Source organism: Raphanus sativus, chromosome 2 (assembly GCF_000801105.2).
Source record: "Raphanus sativus cultivar WK10039 chromosome 2, ASM80110v3, whole genome shotgun sequence".
Classification (NCBI taxonomy): Eukaryota; Viridiplantae; Streptophyta; class Magnoliopsida; order Brassicales; family Brassicaceae; genus Raphanus; species Raphanus sativus.
Genome location: NC_079512.1, coordinates 27,957,301 through 27,974,153, shown reverse-complemented (window position 1 = coordinate 27,974,153; position 16,853 = coordinate 27,957,301). Strand labels below are relative to the sequence as shown.

Sequence of the window (16,853 nt, the reverse complement as noted above, 5' to 3'; positions counted from 1 at the left end):
TTTGATGCAAACTTGAAATCGTATTTGATTTGAGCACTCATGTTAAAAGGGGTTCTATTTGGTTTCGATTTGGAACGATAAGAAACGCTACAAAACTTTTGATTGTTTTCTCTCCTACTACAAAGGAAGCCTTTGAAAGGATCAATCACAAGATAAAGGCTCTGATCTGCTATAGTAATGTTCTTCTGTTGTAAGCAAAGAAACAGCACAGCTATTTTGGCATCCATAACGCTGCCAGAAAAAATCTACCTGGTGAAGTCATTTCCGACCAAACTCTTCATGCCATGACCTCCATGTGTCTGTGTAGTGCCCGAGAAGACCAATTAACTCTGTTCATGAAAGATACTTTGGCTTGTAATAAACCCCCAAATAGATTATAAATGAAGGGAAGCAGTAACTATCTAAAAGAATAAATGGAGAAGAAGGTTGTTTTTTTTTCTTACCATGATTGCAATATTGTAGTTTGTGGGTAGAAGAGAGGGTCTCAAGAACATCAATACTCTGGTTATTGCTTTTTCCTGGATTGGTCTTCTTAGAAGTACCTGCGGGAGATAATGGTCCAACAAGGCTCTTCACAGCTGATTTGTAATCACATTGTTCTTGCTTGATGACACTGCATGTGTTGTTTTGACTTTCGTATTGCTTCTGGTCTTTAGAACAATCTGTTTTGGCTCTCTTTGTTGTGGTAAAGTTTGTGATCTCGGTCCCGAATACCCGCTTTTTAGGCTCGATGCGATCACATAGAGGAGCAGCAAGGAATCTGGCTTCTGATATGGCTTTGGGTCCCAACCACCTATATGCCGGTTTCTTAGTCTCAGGGATATGAGTCTGTATGAAAACAAAAACAACATGATGCGAGATGAATAACCAAAAAAAACAGCATATTGTATTGGCTTAAGAACAAGATCCTAAAGTATTTGTACCTTTTCGATTAAGTTCATTGAGGAAAACACATTTGCAATGTCGTAAAGGCGTCTAACTTTAGCTGGAGGGAGTTTACATAAATGGGGTTTGTGTTATTGCTTCTGTATGCGATAATCCAAGATGAGAAAATATTAACGTGGAATGAGTTAGTGTTACTTCTCATATTCATGGGATCCTGAGACACATTCAACAATGCTTTTGTAGCGCCATCAAGTGTTATCAGATCATCCTGACGTGATAGAAGCAACAAGAGAGGTGTCAGTTAACTGGAAATTGGTGAAACCTGTTTACAATATTTATTTATTCACTTACATCAGAGCATAGAAAAAGCTTCACAAAGTTCTGTGCAAGAACCCAGAGAGATTTCTCCTTCTTGCAATCTGAAAAAAAAATGTTAGGCTAGTTAGCTTAGAGCTGTTAACACCAATAAAAATCTTATCTTGTAAAATTTTACTGAGTAGAACATTCTTATCAGATTCTATGAGTAATGTTAATGTATATGACGATTACCAAGTTTTGGGGATGGCGAGTTTTCTTGATCATCAGGACTTAACTTCAAAGGCTCTTCTCTTACTTGGTCATATAAAACCTATTCAAAATCAAAATTGGATGAGCTTGAAACTCACAAACCAAAAGATTCAAAACAGTAAAGAGAAATCTGAACACGAAACTGACCATCTCTGAGTTAGTCACACATGGGATGATGCCAAACTTCTCTCGCATTCCTTCTTCCTGTAAACAAGAGAGACAAAAAAACGATTATCAAGCAAACAATAATACTAAAGCTGAGAAAATACAAAAAAAAAAAAAGAAGAAGCATATGGATGATGATTGGTTAAGTACTTTTAGTAGACTTAAGACAGTAGGAACTTGTCCGAAACCTCTCCACGAGTACTGATTCTTCCCTCTTCTTGCTACAAGCTGTGTAAAACGCAACAACACCAAAAAAAAAAAAATTAATTACAGCTCTCAAATCGACCAGACAGCGGGAAATGAACAAGATCAAATTCTTACGCCAATGCTCTCCAGTATGTTAACCACGTCATATATACGACGTCGTTCAACTCCTGCAATTTCAGATTTCAACAAATATTAGATTACCATCTAGAGCTTAGCGAACACAAAAGGGGGGAAGAGTCACCTAGTTTCCCGGCAGCATCATCGAGGCCAATCAGATCAACATCGTCACGGTTATACAGTCTCAGGAAACTGAATCAACAACACATATCAAGTAGAAAATAAATCAAACTTAAAAATCTGGAGAATCGTAAGAGCTTATGAGAGAGATGGAGTACTTGGAGACTAGAACTCCGAGAGATTTCTCCTTCCGGCTGTAAGACTGGCGACCGAGAGATTCCATTTCCTGAGAGAGACAACAAAATATATTTTTTTCTGAGAAAAAGTAGAAATACTAAAACACAACCGGCGATAGAAAGAGAGAAGAGGTGTGTTTGGGTATCGGATTTGTTGTGACCGCGGACGCCAAAATTGTTAGGCGGGGTGTTTCAAATTATACATTGGCCTGTTGATGGGCCTGGTTAAAGCCTTCTTTTATTAGTCCAGATTTGTTTTTACTTTATTTCTACTAAGATAAAAAATCTTTTTACCAAGTTCTTCCTTTTTTCTTGAATAATTAGGAGGTGATTCGAATCTTAGGCCCTACTCAATTGGTGATTCCAAACGCTAAAATTACTAGCCTCTATTTATCCATCCGTGTGATTTGTATATTTTTAGAGATCTCATATTTTAATGGAGAAAGCATGTCTACTGCCTGTCCGTGGCATAATCCACTTAAGCGGCTGGATTATGACACATTTCATGCATAAGAAGATACATTTTTCTCTAGGCTTAGACCCGTAAGAAACTTGGCAATATCTGGGCCTCGATTATTAGACGTTTGTTAGGTTGGGTCTCTTCTCCATCTATAGAGTACACTTTTTTTCTGAAATAGCATACCAACGCAATGATAAGACAGAAACCGCACACTCCGTGACCAAACACATAAAGAACCGCATGGATGTCCAAAAAATAAAACAAAGAACCGCATCCCCTGACCGCTATCCCTCTGTGTCACGTAGAAAAGTTGAGCGAAATATATCTCATATGCAAAAGACAATATTACCCCTGACGATTACTTGGAATTTACAAAAAAAAAAAAAAAGAAGAATCCACCAACCATTCAGAAGAAACGTCACTCGGAGGATAAATCCACTCAACAAAATCCAGTTCACAGAGAAGTAAACGATCACCTCAAAACGACGTAGTTTAGTTAGTCTCCGCTAGAGGAGAGACTTTTACCGAAGAGACATGCCCTTCTCCTCCTACATCGGCAACACCCGCCGCGGCACCGCCGCCACCACCTCCGGCGGCGGAGGTTGGGGGCAATCGCTTCTCCCAACCGCTCTATCAAAATCCAAACTCGCGATCAACCGCAAACCGCGAAAACGGACCCTCCTCGTCAACTTCCTCTTCGCGAACTACTTCGTCATCGCCCTCGCCGTCTCCCTCCTCTTCCTCCTCCTCACGCTCTTCCACTTCGGCGTCCCGGGACCGATCTCCTCGGGGTTCCTCGCCTCCAGATCCAGCCGGATCGCGAAGCCGCGGAAAAGCATCAACCGACGGCACGCGAACGGCTCGATCCCCGGCGCCGGCGCCGTCGTGGACATCACCACCAAGGATCTCTACGATCGGATCGAGTTCAAGGACGTGGACGGCGGTCCGTGGAAGCAGGGGTGGGCCGTGACGTACAAGGGAGACGAGTGGGAGAAGGAGAAGCTGAAGATCTTCGTGGTGCCTCACTCGCATAACGATCCTGGGTGGAAGCTGACGGTTGAAGAGTATTACCAGAGGCAGTCGAGGCATATCCTCGACACCATCGTCGAGACTCTGTCAAAGGTGAGTGACGATTCTCAGTGACGTCACTAATCTCTAAAAACGTGGATTGCATTGATATCTAATGTGGATGTCGTGTTTTTTTTTTCTTTCTAAAAGGTTAAATCTGATATGTGTGTTTTATTTTATAGGATTCTAGAAGGAAGTTTATATGGGAGGAGATGTCGTATCTGGAGAGATGGTGGAGAGACGCTTCACCTAATAAACAGGAAGCTTTGAGTAACTTGATCAAGAACGGTCAGCTAGAAATCGTGGGAGGTGGCTGGGTCATGAATGATGAGGTATGTTTCTGTGACATTTTTGATCAAATAAAATAAAATAAAAAATGTTGAGATGAGCTAAAGTATGTTCTTTAATGTTGTGTGCAGGCTAATTCACATTATTTTGCTATAATTGAACAGGTATATCCCCTGCAACTCTTTATACTTTCCCATTTTATACACTTAAATCTTTTCTACTCATGTTTTGTTTTTAGAAATTTTTGACTTTTACTGAAACAAAAGGTGATGATGACAGTGGTTACTGCATTTCTGATGCTAGTCATTTAGTTTGGTATTTATTATCACATCTGGTTGGTTATAGTTCGACATAGCTTAATACCTCGTTTGAGCATATGATGTCAGAATACTAGCTTAGCCACCCCTTGTTGCCTTGTGTTTGCACCATGTGTTTTTTTTCCTTTTTGGGTAAAGTTTCTTCCAAGAGTGTAAAACCTTATTTTGTTATTTATATCTGATTGTACTGACTGCTTCTTCTGCAGATCGCAGAGGGTAACATGTGGTTGAATGACACAATAGGGGTTATTCCTAAGAACTCATGGGCAATAGATCCCTTTGGCTATTCGTCAACCATGGCGTATCTCCTCAGGCGTATGGGTTTCGAAAACATGCTTATTCAGAGGACTCATTACGAGCTCAAGAAAGAGCTTGCCCTGCATAAGAATCTTGAATACATTTGGCGTCAGAGTTGGGATGCTATGGAGACGACAGATATTTTTGTTCACATGATGCCTTTCTATTCATACGATATCCCACACACTTGTGGGCCAGAGCCTGCAGTTTGCTGTCAGTTTGATTTTGCTCGGATGCGGGGATTCAAGTACGAACTTTGTCCATGGGGAAAGCACCCAGTGGAGACCACACAAGAAAATGTGCAGGAGAGGGCATCGAAGCTTCTGGATCAATACAGGAAAAAATCCACCCTTTATCGAACCAATACCCTTCTTATACCTCTTGGAGATGATTTTCGGTTCATCAGTATTGATGAAGCCGAGGCTCAGTTCCGTAACTACCAGGTGTTGTTTGATCACATCAACTCTAATCCTAGTCTCAACGCAGAGGCGAAGTTTGGTACTCTGGAGGATTATTTCACAACACTCCGAGAAGAAGCAGATAGAGTAAACTATTCTCTTCCTGGTGAGGTTGGCTCTGGTCAGGTTGTTGGTTTCCCTTCTCTGTCAGGTGACTTCTTTACATACGCAGATAGGCAGCAAGACTATTGGAGCGGTTATTATGTTTCAAGGCCTTTCTTCAAAGCTGTTGATCGTGTGCTCGAGCATACGCTTCGTGGAGCCGAGATCATGATGTCGTTTCTGCTTGGTTATTGCCATCGAATCCAGTGCGAGAAATTTCCGACAAGTTTTGCGTATAAGTTAACTGCTGCGAGAAGGAATCTAGCTCTTTTCCAGCACCATGATGGAGTAACCGGAACTGCTAAGGATCATGTGGTACAAGATTACGGCATCCGGATGCATACTTCATTGCAAGACCTTCAGATCTTTATGTCTAAAGCAATCGAAGTTCTTCTTGGGACTCGCCACGAGAAAGAAAAATCTGATCAGTCCCCATCGTTCTTCGAGGCAGAGCAAGTGAGATCCAAGTACGATGCCAGGCCGGTTCACAAGCCAATTGCTGCACGTGAAGGAAACTCACACACGGTTATACTCTTCAATCCATCTGAACAGACAAGAGAGGAGGTAGTAACCGTCGTCGTCAACCGTGCTGAAATCTCGGTTCTGGACTCAAACTGGACTTGTGTCCCAAGCCAGATTTCTCCTGAAATGCAGCATGACAACACCAAAATATTCACCGGCAGACATCGCCTTCACTGGAAAGCTTCCATCCCAGCTCTTGGTCTGAGGACGTATTACATTGTCAACGGAAACGTTGAATGCGAGAAAGCTACACAGTCTAAACTCAAATACGCTTCTGAGTTCGATCCATTTCCTTGTCCTTCTCCTTATTCCTGTTCAAAACTGGACGGAGATGTGACTGAGATCCGGAACGAGCACCAGACTCTTGTGTTTGATGTTAAGAACGGCTTACTCCAGAAGATAGTCAACAAAAATGGATCAGAAACTGTTGTGAGAGAGGAGATTGGTATGTACTCTAGTCCAGATAGTGGAGCTTACCTGTTCAAACCAAAAGGTGAAGCTCAACCGATTGTTAAATCCGGTGGACATCTAGTCACATCAGAGGGACTTCTAGTCCAAGAAGTCTTCTCTTACCCTAAAACCAGGTGGGAGAAATCACCAATCTCGCACAGCACTCGAGTTTACACTGGAGGTAACACGCTTCAGGATCTAGTGGTTGAGATGGAGTATCATGTTGAGCTTGTCGATGAGAATTTTGATGACCAGGAGTTAATCGTCAGATACAAGACTGATATTGACAACAAAAAGGTCTTCTACTCTGATCTCAACGGTTTCCAAATGAGCAGGAGAGAAACTTATGATAAGATACCGCTTCAAGGAAACTACTACCCGATGCCATCTCTCGCATTCATCCAAGGATCTGAAGGAAAGAGATTCTCCGTTCACTCTCGCCAATCTCTTGGTGTTGCGAGTCTTAAAGATGGTTGGTTGGAGATTATGCTGGACAGGCGTCTGGTCCGTGATGACGGACGTGGTCTCGGACAAGGCGTGATGGACAACCGTGCGATGACCGTTGTTTTCCACCTTATTGCAGAATCCAACATCTCTCAAGCAGACTATGTTTCCAACGCTAACCCGAAGAACCCATCTCTTCTCTCTCACCTTGTAGGTGCGCACTTGAACTATCCCATAAACACATTCATCGCCAAGAAACCGCAAGACATATCAGTGCGTGTTCCGCAATACGGTTCATTTGCTCCTTTGGCCAAGCCATTACCGTGTGACATCCACATCGTGAATTTCAAGGTTCCACGTCCATCGAAATACTCTCAGCAACTGGAAGGAGACAAACCGAGGTTCGCTCTCATCCTCAACCGACGAGCTTGGGACTCGGCTTATTGCCATAAAGGAAGAAGAGAAAACTGCACAAGCGTGGCTGATGAGCCAGTCAACTTTTCCGACATGTTCAAAGATCTTGGAGCTACGAAGGTAGAACCAACTTCGCTGAATCTCTTGCAAGAAGACATGGAGATTCTTGGGTACGACGATCAAGCTGGTACACCGCCGCAGGAAGGACGTGTCTCGATCTCTCCCATGGAAATACGAGCTTACAAACTTGAGCTAAGACCTCACAAGTGAAAACACACAGTCAAGACGGTTCGTTGAATATTTGGCTGGGTATGGCCTCACAAGATCGTTGCAATCGGCCAGAGTCGGGCTTTTGCTAGAAAAGCTGTTCGGGAAACGTTAACTGTCGAAAGAGAGAGAGAGAGAGAGAGAGAGAGTTGAAGCTGGAGCCTTTGTGTGTCCATGCAAAACTACTGTAAGACCTTAGTGTTACCTTCTTTACTTTGAGACGAGTGATATATTAATTAGTTTTACCATGTTGCCTTGGATTGATATGTTGTGTCTGTATATATATATAAACTATAGTGCACACATTCTATGGGATTACCTTTCCAAAGACTGCAGTAAGTACATGTTTGTTATAGAAACTGGATTGCGCATAAAATGAACGGGGATGCCACCTCGAATGTTAACTTGATTAATTGATGTACGTAAATTAAGCTATGATGAGGATTAGGTTATCACTTAACTACACTTGCGCTGATGTTTTAACTGAGAAACACACGAAAATATGGACCGAATATATATCGTGTAATCTACTCATTTGCATTGGTGTAATGTCATGTCAATTACTTGTTCAATTTAATTAGAGCACCCGAGTAAACTTACCAGAAAAAGAAAAGACACTAAAATAAAGAAAAAGGAATTATAGTATACTAATCTTAGATTAATCAATAAAGTTACAAGTTTTTATATGCAAAACTAGGCGTGCAAGGTTCATGTCCACGGATTATATGTAAGTTTATATACTTTGCGTTTGAACCAGAAACAAATGGTATCCTTTCATAAATTTCGTTATTTTTGTTTTATACTTCTGTGAAACAAAAAGATATATTTATAATATTCATGATGAATATAAGAGCGTTGACCGCCCAAGACCATGTAATGCTTTTATAGATATTTGTTAGGAAAATGAAGTTTAATTCATAGCCACGAAAGCCTTTGGCTAGAACTCGATACAACTTTTGTTTGGTTTCAAACTCTCTATTACTTATTTGCTCTGGAATTATATATTATCGAAGTAACCAAAGACACAGCACACACACACTCTTCCAAAAACCTTAAGACACCCAGCAGTCACCAAACTTCTATGGCCTAAATTTTGCAAAATATAAATCAAATTTATAAATTATCATGAATACATAAAACATTTGATAAATCAAAGATCATACTCTTAAGGAAACTTTTTTTTTTTGCTAAATTATAATACCCTAAAGGAAACTTCTGCTAACTATTACTAAAAAGAATATTTATCAAATTTAAATCACGGTACTTTTATTCTGCATGAACTCATTATTATGTTCACGTTTCATTTATAGTTTTAATTTTAGGCATGATTAAAATTATTCTCTATGTATAACAATTAAATCTTATTTTTGTTGTTTTTCCTTTGCCAAGGGGAAAAGCACCGAGAGACCCACACAAGTGTCACACACGTAAGCTACTCAATTTGTGCAAGTCGACATATTGCCACTCACTATACTTTTCTCCAAAGTGGACTTTATTTTATCTTCCATTTTTGCTGTATGTTTTTGCTTACTTGTGTATATATATAACTCGAATTATACAAATGATGCGAATTTGTTAGTGTTTTACATGGACATTGGATTCTAGCACATAATAAATTATTCGTGTTTTATTTTCCACTATTAATATATCTTCCTCTTTTTTTTCACTAAATGAGTATTTCACTCATATTTGACAAATAAGTAACAAGTTGTAGGCTCAGAACAGAGCATACAAAGGTTCAACTCCAAAAAAAAAGAGCACCAGCATAAACCATAACAAAGCAACCAAAAACTAAAAAAGATGGTATCGGTACACCATGGTTAATGTGAATAGATGGAAATTAAAAGGTTATATATGGGCCAAAATCAGTTATTGCCAGTAGTGTTATATTATACAAACTCCTTTTGCAATTTGATTGTCTCAGTCTCTTTTCAAGTAAAGGAGTAAGAGATAAATTGCTAAAAAGAGAGAAAAAGGAAGTCCGGTATTAGCTTCTATATGCAGGGTATTACTTAACTAAAATTTTATTTTTCATTTTACAATAAAATAATTATGTCATTTTCCTTTTTTATCAACCATAAACTTCAATTAAAAGCCCAATAAAGGTCTAGCCCAAGAGGGGGCCTGATACAATTGTAGAAGAAGAGAAATAACGAAGAATTTCTTTTGCTAAGCTATCCGCTTGCAAATTCTGAACCTTAGGGATGAAATTAAACGAGATAGAGAAAAAGACAGAGGAGATCTGTTGGATGTCGGTGATAATTCCAAAGGTTTCCTTATCCTGTCGATCGTGATTGATAGCTCTGATGAGCGTTTATGTCATTTTCCATAATATTGAATATCCCCTAAAGAAATAAAGTCTACAACAAAAGTAGCTGAGGAGTTAAAAGATAGCTTCCAGTTGAGTTGGAAGAAACGTATATAGAATGAATTCTATGAAAATATGGAATATATATAGCATTGTTTTTAAGAAGATAGTCTTTTTTTGTCAACTTGAAAAGATAGTCTTTTCAAGGAACTTAAGAATAAGTTTAGTTTTTAGTGCTTTAGAAGTATTATTTTCTTTTTGGATTAAGCACAGAAAATAAATAAAATAGTCTTGTATTTAGTTGTATATGTATATAGGCGTGTGCACTGTACCAGATTTTATGGCCTAAAGCTTTATAAAAACAGTCCCACACACAAAGAACAGCCTTACTTCTTCTTCTTATCTCTCTCGATCTCTCCCTCAGCACACACATACACAAAAGCACAAGCTTTAAATATTTTTTTAATTGTGATGGGTGAAGGAGAGAAGAGAAGAGGACTTAGTAAATCTTGTGCCCTTCTCATAGTGATTGCTGGGATAGAGAGATATGCATTCAAAGGAGTTGCATCAAACTTAGTAACATATTTAACTGATGTGGCAAAGATGAGCAATTCTAGAGCAGCCACGACTGTTAACACCTGGAGTGGCTTCACTTTCATGTTGCCTCTCTTCTCTGCTCCTTTTGCTGATTCTTATTGGGACAGATTCTTCACCATCCTCGCTTCTTCTTCACTCTACTTTGTGGTAAGCATCACTATATATACCAACTTTTTATTAGAATCATCAGTCAGAAAGTGTCAATTCAAGAAATGTTTAATTTATTATATTATACATATCGAAACATTTCGTACTATCTGGCCTCTTTCCTTTTGTTCTCATAACATCTTCTCCTCTTATTTTCTCTATTTATCGGTTAGAAAACTTAAAACAATATTATTCCTTGTTTCTACGATATTTCTTGATAAAAGTTTTGTATTATATTAAATATTAAAAAAAGCTATTGAAACCCACCAACAAAATCTCAGATTAGAGTTGGAAGTTATTTCTCGAATATGGTTTGTTCGTGATCGTGATGCGTGTTAATGATCATGTGACCCTCTTCTTTGCTCATTTTTTATGAGGTCTATTTGCTTGAAAACTGGAACCTTTAGGAATCAATACGAAACGGTTCTTGAGATTTTATTTGTCTTTTGATGTGGTTAGATACTAAGCATGTGAACATTTCGATGGATTTTCCTAGGAAATACTTTTTCACTAAATGTTTTTAACTAATCTTGCTTTTTAGAGTATGGGACGTTAATGGAATTAAGCATATTGCTGGTAGAGTTTGGTTCCATAATGTAATTTTTGGGATCTTATCAGAAATAGTTAAGCCTAGTGTATACTCAACTATGATATATAATGGAACTCGAATCATTCCTCTCTGATCTTGACTATATATATTTCATTACTAGATCTTTTTTTTAAGTATTTTTACCACTACTAGATCTTTCACTACTTTATTTTAGGATGAACAAAAAATAAAAATAAAGTAAACCCATTATTATAAGCTATTTTTTTCTTCATAAAAATACTGTATTGTTAAAAGCTGAACTTATATTTTAGGAACTTGGACAACATTTTATACTGAAATTTTATTGCTGATATTTTTTAAAATTATAATTTTAAGATAAAGTATTTGTGACTATTATCTTTTGAATTCATATTTTAGAGATTCTATTTTGTTAATTATTTACGTTACTAATGTTTGGCATTTTGTTGGGTATGTTTAAAAGGGACTAGTGGGATTGACATATACGGCATTTGCTGGGTCACGTTCCACTACTAAAACCATTTCTCTTTACTTCCTCTACATTTCACTTAGCCTCGTTGCTCTCGGCTTAGGCGTCTTAAACCCATCTCTCCAAGCATTTGGTGCTGACCAGCTTGACCATGACCTTGACCACGAGCCATACGCAGAGAACAAAGAAGACAAATCAAACCGCAAGTATCAGTTTTTCCAATGGTGGTACTTTGGTGTCTGCGCCGGTAGTCTTCTAGGAGTCACCGTCATGGCTTATATACAAGATACATTCGGCTGGGTTCTCGGTTTTGCAATCCCAACCGCTTCCATGTTATTGTTGATCATCTTGTTCCTGTGTGGCTGTGGGGTCTATGTCTATGCTGATCAGGGTCTAGACCTAAAAGCTAAACCAATTCAAAGGATCTTAGAGTTTATCAAAGGAGCATTGTCGAAAAGAAGCAAAATCAGTCTTGTAAACGACCATGATTTGAATGCCATGGAGCTAGAGTAAGTCAGGAAATTGATGTTTTTATTCTCCGGTTCTCGGTTTAGTCTTTTCCAGTTAATTCTCTGGTTTTGAGTTAGATGCGTTTTTCTAGCCAAATATATTTTAATCTTAAGGATAAGTTTTTAGTAGTTTTTTAACATCTAGTTAATTATATTATTACAACGATAAAAAATATTATATAGACGATTTTACATCGATAATTTTATCACCTATTTTAATAGTTTTAATCCGGTATTTTTGGCAATATGTAAATATAAAATATATTTAATTGTTTTTAAGTTTTACTATGTTGATATTTTCCGGTACAATTGGATTTTGGTTATGCTTTGTTTGTATACATATCTTCTTCGGTTTATTTTCGTTTTGGTTTGGTTTATGAATTGGTTAACACAATAACACCCCCTAATTAATTGATGTGTGTTATAAATACAGGATGCAAGAGAAGCCTCTATGCAACTGTAGCAACACTACATCCACTACTACGAGCAAGACCTCAGCTGATGAAAAAAACTGCAAGAGCAAATTCTTAGGCCTCGAAACAGCGAAGCTATTGCTTCGTCTTTTGCCGATATGGACGATGCTTCTAACCTTTGCAGTTATATTCCAACAACCAGCAACATTTTTCACAAAGCAAGGCATGGCTATGAAGAGAAACATCGGACCAAACTTCAAAATCCCACCCGCAACGCTACAAAGCACAATCACCTTGTCTATAATCCTTCTCATGCCGTTATACGATAAGATCTTGATCCCTATGGCCAAGAAGATGTCGAAAAACGAAAAGGGTATCCCTGTCATGGCAAGAATGGGAATAGGGATGTTCTTGTCCATCATCGCCATCGTTATAGCCGCGTTTGTCGAAAGAAAAAGACTACTGATAAGCCAAAAGTTGAAGACTTCACCAAACTCTTCAGACCCGTTGAGCATCTTTTGGCTCTTGCCTCAGTACATTTTACTAGGAGTCTCAGACATTTTCACGGTCGTTGGCATGCAAGAGTTCTTCTACAGCGAGGTTCCGGCTAGGATGAGAACGATGGGGTTTGCTCTGTACACGAGTGTTTTCGGTGTGGGGAGTTTTGTGAGTGCTGCGTTGATCTCGGTCATTGAAAGTTACACGAGTTCAAGAGGTGAGAAACATAACTGGTTTGCAGATGATATGTCGGAAGCTAGACTTGATAACTATTATTGGTTTTTGGCTCTTACAAGTGCTATTAGCTTTTTGATGTATATTGTAATTTGTAAGCATTTCAAGAGTAGTAGTAGTACTGGTGATGATCAATGAGATGAAAACTGTTTATACACTAAAATTACTTTTATTTTGCTTTTACAAATCATAAAAAGTATTATAGAAAATTATAGCACAATCCACTGCCTTAATCCACTTGGCTACATCCGTCCCTACTCTACTATACACCACATCTTGTTTGTATTGTCTGTGAAAATTCTGTGCATATTAAAGACTTGTAAAATTTGTATAGTTTATCACTTTTCTAGAATTTGAAATCCTGACTTCCTAGTATAGAATCATATTAGTGAACAGTAGTCAAACCTTTTAAAAACGTTACTATATTTTCATTTTGTTTTGTAAGTGCTAAACATGTAACATACATAATATTATTTGGGCTGCTTACTCTTCTCTCGTTGACTATGAACTTTTCTCTGTGATCAAGACGTGCATCAGTGAGGCAACTACGGTTTCTTAAGGACTAAGTGGCTTTTTAATCTCGAAATCCAAACATCTAAGAAACCAATACGTTTAAGTGATCAATAGACACCATGGAAAGGCCAAGTGTTGATAAGATCAGGAGCTCACAAGAAAGCAACGTTAATGGAGTTATCAAAGGAAGATACACAGATCCTATTCCTCTTGAGCTTCTGTTCATTGTTTTCTTAAAACTACCTGCCAAAACCCTAGCGAGATGCGTCTGCGTATCAAAGCGTTGGGCCTCCGTAATCCGCAGCCAAGATTTCATCATATCTTTTCAATCTCAGTCACGCATCCTCTTCTTCATAAGAGATTATCACCAAACAAGATTCGAGAACTGGTTCTTCTCGTCAAACCAACAAGGAACCTCATCGTTTCTTTCACGTACCACATGTCACGTCTCCAACTCAAGATCAAGATGTCGTCAGCCTCAAGAAGTCAACGGCCTGATATGTTGCGGATACGGTACGAGTCCAGTGATTTATAATCCCTCCTCAGGAAAATCACTAACCCTACCAAGAATCTATCTCAACCTCAACGTTGGACCTTACGTGGAAAACATTCTTGGATACGATCCAATCAACGAGGAGTACAAGGTATTGTCCATGACTCCGTTACCTGGTAACCATAGTAGTGATAGCATAATACCATATAAGGAACACAAAGTGTTTACGTTGGGATCTCAAGGTGTATGGAGAATGGTCGAGTGTAACACGATTCATTGTCCCGGAACTATAAGCGTATGTATCAACGGGGTTGTGTATTACGGTGCTTACGTAGGGGAGAGTATGAAGCAACTTAGCTTAGTGAGATTTGACGTGAGGACCGAAAAGTTCGGTTTTATGAAAATGCCAGAGTCTGTCCAAATTCTAAGTTATTATTCATCAACTCTAATGAACTATCATGGGAAAATAGCGTTAGCGTATTCGACAGGCTACGATACATATGAGTTGTGGGTTTTGGAAGATGCTAAGGAGCATGAATGGTCTAAGATGTGCTTTTCTACAAGGGCATGGACACAACCTTGTGTTAAGTTTGAAGTTGAAGGGGTAACTAGAATGGGTGAGATTATTTTGACGCCGAGGTATGGTGGGGTTGAGTTCTATGTTGTCTATTACAATTTAGTGACGAAACAATTTAGAAAAATTGGTATTGAAGGATATAAAAATCCTGGTGGAGTAGTTGTTTCATGGGAGTATGTTGAAAAAGCTAGTACCATGCTTTTGTAAGAAAGTGAGAGAGTTCATTACTTTTGTAATATGGCACATTGACATTAATGTGTTTTCTTTAATCACAAAAAGTTGGGCTTGAGAAGAAAGATGATATTAATTAGACAAGAACTTCATCTTCGTCTTCAAAGCTCAGGTTCAAGGTTTGTAACTTAAAGCCAGCTCCTTGTATAGTCTCTACCAAGCTTGACGCCACTCCTGTTGCTTGAACCGTTGTTTGCTTTGATAGCTTCACACACATACACACATTAAGGATAACATAAGTCAGATTCAGTAGTCTGATTCAAATCATATACACATATACAAAGTCAATTAATGTATCAAGAGAATGGTGGATGTAAAACATTACCTCAACAACGGCAACACCTTCAGAAACTTGAACCTTTAAGTTGGAAACTCCATCCATGTCCTGAAAGAACAAATAAGATTTGCTATATTGGATTTTATTCACTGTTGTTGAAAGCTAAACTTCTGAGTTGAGGAAAATCTAAAGGGTGTGTGTGTTAAGAGTTAAACAGAGATTGGATTGAATCCAAACAATGTAACCAACAAAAGGGTTGTATACAATCCAAGAAACTGAAAAGAAACAAGAATACATTCACAAAAACATATTTGGTGAGACCTTAAAGCAAAGTAGTATTATTACCTGTAAGGCCTTTGTCACATTAGGAATAGCTGCTTCATTCAAAGTTCCATCAGCCTTCAAAAAAAATCGATCAAATGACCAACAATGATTAGACTCAGCTTAAGGCAACAAGGATGTTCAATTCAAAATACTATTGTGCAATTATGTTCAGTTCTAAGACCTGATAGAACAATGAATCAGTTAAGCTAGACTACTCTATATATAATACCAATCCATTAATGGAGATTTATAAGAGTTTGCTAAACAGAAAAAAAAAAATCATTCTCAATAACTTGTGCAAACAGATACATACGAAGCATTATAGCTTATCTACTCACTAATTGCTACTTGGAATCGTACATTCACTCACATAAGGGCGAAAGTGAAGTACCTGAAAAAACATGGTGAGCATGTCTGAAGGAGAGACAGGGACAGAGACAGTCTCTTGCTGCTGTTGTTGCTGCTCTTCATCTGCAACTGCGACGGCTTCTACTCCTCCTTCGCCAAGGGACGAAAGCTTCTTCAACCCAAGGCGGTTGTTATGTTTCGTAAAGCTGCAAACTCTGCTGGTTCCGATGGGTTTGGTTCGAAAGGTGAGGTTTTTGGAGAGAGGAAGGAGATGGGTCGAAGAAAGGTTAGGGCTTTTGGTTGTTGAAAACGAGTGGAAAGTAGAAGAAGCTGCAATCGACGCCATTTTCGCTACTACCCCCTTCCCAATCTTCACTTTCACTCGATAAGGTTTGTGGGTAATAGATAATGTATTTTAATGTTTTTCTTAAATATTTCAAAAAGAAAATGAAAAAATGTTTTTTTTTTTGTCAGCAACAACAGACTCATATAGACTCTTTAAACCAAACTGGGAACACCGCATTCATATGGACGACAAAAGACGTTTGCTTCCTTGCACTTCGTGCTAAGCTATCCACCCTTTTATTTTGTGTCCGAGGTATATGAACGAGCTCTTAACCAGTAAAACTCTTTCTCAAGGATCTAATATCCTTTAAGTAACTTGGAAAGGCTGTCCACTCTTCTGATTCATTTTCCCATTTTATAAAATGGAATAAACAATATTATAATTAGATTTTTTCGACCAGAGTTTTTTCAGTTTTTTTATTTTAAAAGTAAAACTGATAAAAAGGCCAAATAATTCAAAAAAAAATTATATTAGTCTTTATATTATGTAGATGTTTAAATACACAAAGTTAATTTAATGGTTGAATTTTCGTGTAACAAAAATAATTTGTCAATATAAAATGCTTTGAAATATACATTTTTTTATAAATTGAATTTTACTTACAGTGATTTAAGTGAAAGTTGTGATTTGCTTTGTTTTTTTGGTTTTGAAAGTTTATGGCTTCTCAAGCAGTTTTC

At 38.2% G+C, this 16,853-nt stretch overlaps 5 protein-coding genes across 5 annotated transcripts; 3 read left to right on the top strand and 2 right to left on the bottom strand.

Annotated features, from left to right (window-relative positions):
• Window positions 1–37: 37 nt before the first annotated feature.
• Window positions 38–2,413, bottom strand: LOC108839803 (E2F transcription factor-like E2FD). Its single transcript, XM_018612576.2, has 11 exons — window positions 2,220–2,413; window positions 2,066–2,133; window positions 1,939–1,991; window positions 1,768–1,845; window positions 1,600–1,656; window positions 1,435–1,513; window positions 1,237–1,304; window positions 1,081–1,153; window positions 924–985; window positions 444–828; window positions 38–329 (listed from the first exon to the last, which is right to left on the bottom strand). The coding sequence occupies exons 1-11, from the start codon at window positions 2,282–2,284 to the stop codon at window positions 259–261; spliced, it is 1,059 nt and encodes a 352-aa protein (XP_018468078.2). The 5' UTR covers window positions 2,285–2,413; the 3' UTR covers window positions 38–258.
• A 624-nt stretch (window positions 2,414–3,037) lies between these two features.
• On the top strand, window positions 3,038–7,588 carry LOC108842391 (alpha-mannosidase 2). The gene is made up of 4 exons (XM_018615288.2): window positions 3,038–3,819; window positions 3,948–4,097; window positions 4,185–4,217; window positions 4,577–7,588. Exons 1-4 carry the CDS (start codon window positions 3,232–3,234, stop codon window positions 7,325–7,327), a joined length of 3,522 nt encoding a protein of 1,173 aa, XP_018470790.1. The 5' UTR covers window positions 3,038–3,231; the 3' UTR covers window positions 7,328–7,588.
• Window positions 7,589–9,982: 2,394 nt separating this feature from the next.
• LOC108830304 (protein NRT1/ PTR FAMILY 5.8) lies at window positions 9,983–13,239 on the top strand. Its single transcript, XM_018603904.2, has 3 exons — window positions 9,983–10,376; window positions 11,408–11,922; window positions 12,356–13,239. The coding sequence occupies exons 1-3, from the start codon at window positions 10,104–10,106 to the stop codon at window positions 13,203–13,205; spliced, it is 1,638 nt and encodes a 545-aa protein (XP_018459406.2). The 5' UTR covers window positions 9,983–10,103; the 3' UTR covers window positions 13,206–13,239.
• Window positions 13,240–13,287: 48 nt separating this feature from the next.
• LOC108839347 (F-box protein At4g11590-like) lies at window positions 13,288–14,857 on the top strand. The gene has a single exon (XM_018612126.2). The coding sequence runs from the start codon at window positions 13,700–13,702 to the stop codon at window positions 14,855–14,857; it is 1,158 nt and encodes a 385-aa protein (XP_018467628.2). The 5' UTR covers window positions 13,288–13,699.
• On the bottom strand, window positions 14,850–16,245 carry LOC108842418 (uncharacterized). Its single transcript, XM_018615322.2, has 4 exons — window positions 15,874–16,245; window positions 15,504–15,557; window positions 15,207–15,266; window positions 14,850–15,086 (listed from the first exon to the last, which is right to left on the bottom strand). The coding sequence occupies exons 1-4, from the start codon at window positions 16,174–16,176 to the stop codon at window positions 14,958–14,960; spliced, it is 546 nt and encodes a 181-aa protein (XP_018470824.1). The 5' UTR covers window positions 16,177–16,245; the 3' UTR covers window positions 14,850–14,957.
• Between the last annotated feature and the right edge of the window lie 608 nt (window positions 16,246–16,853).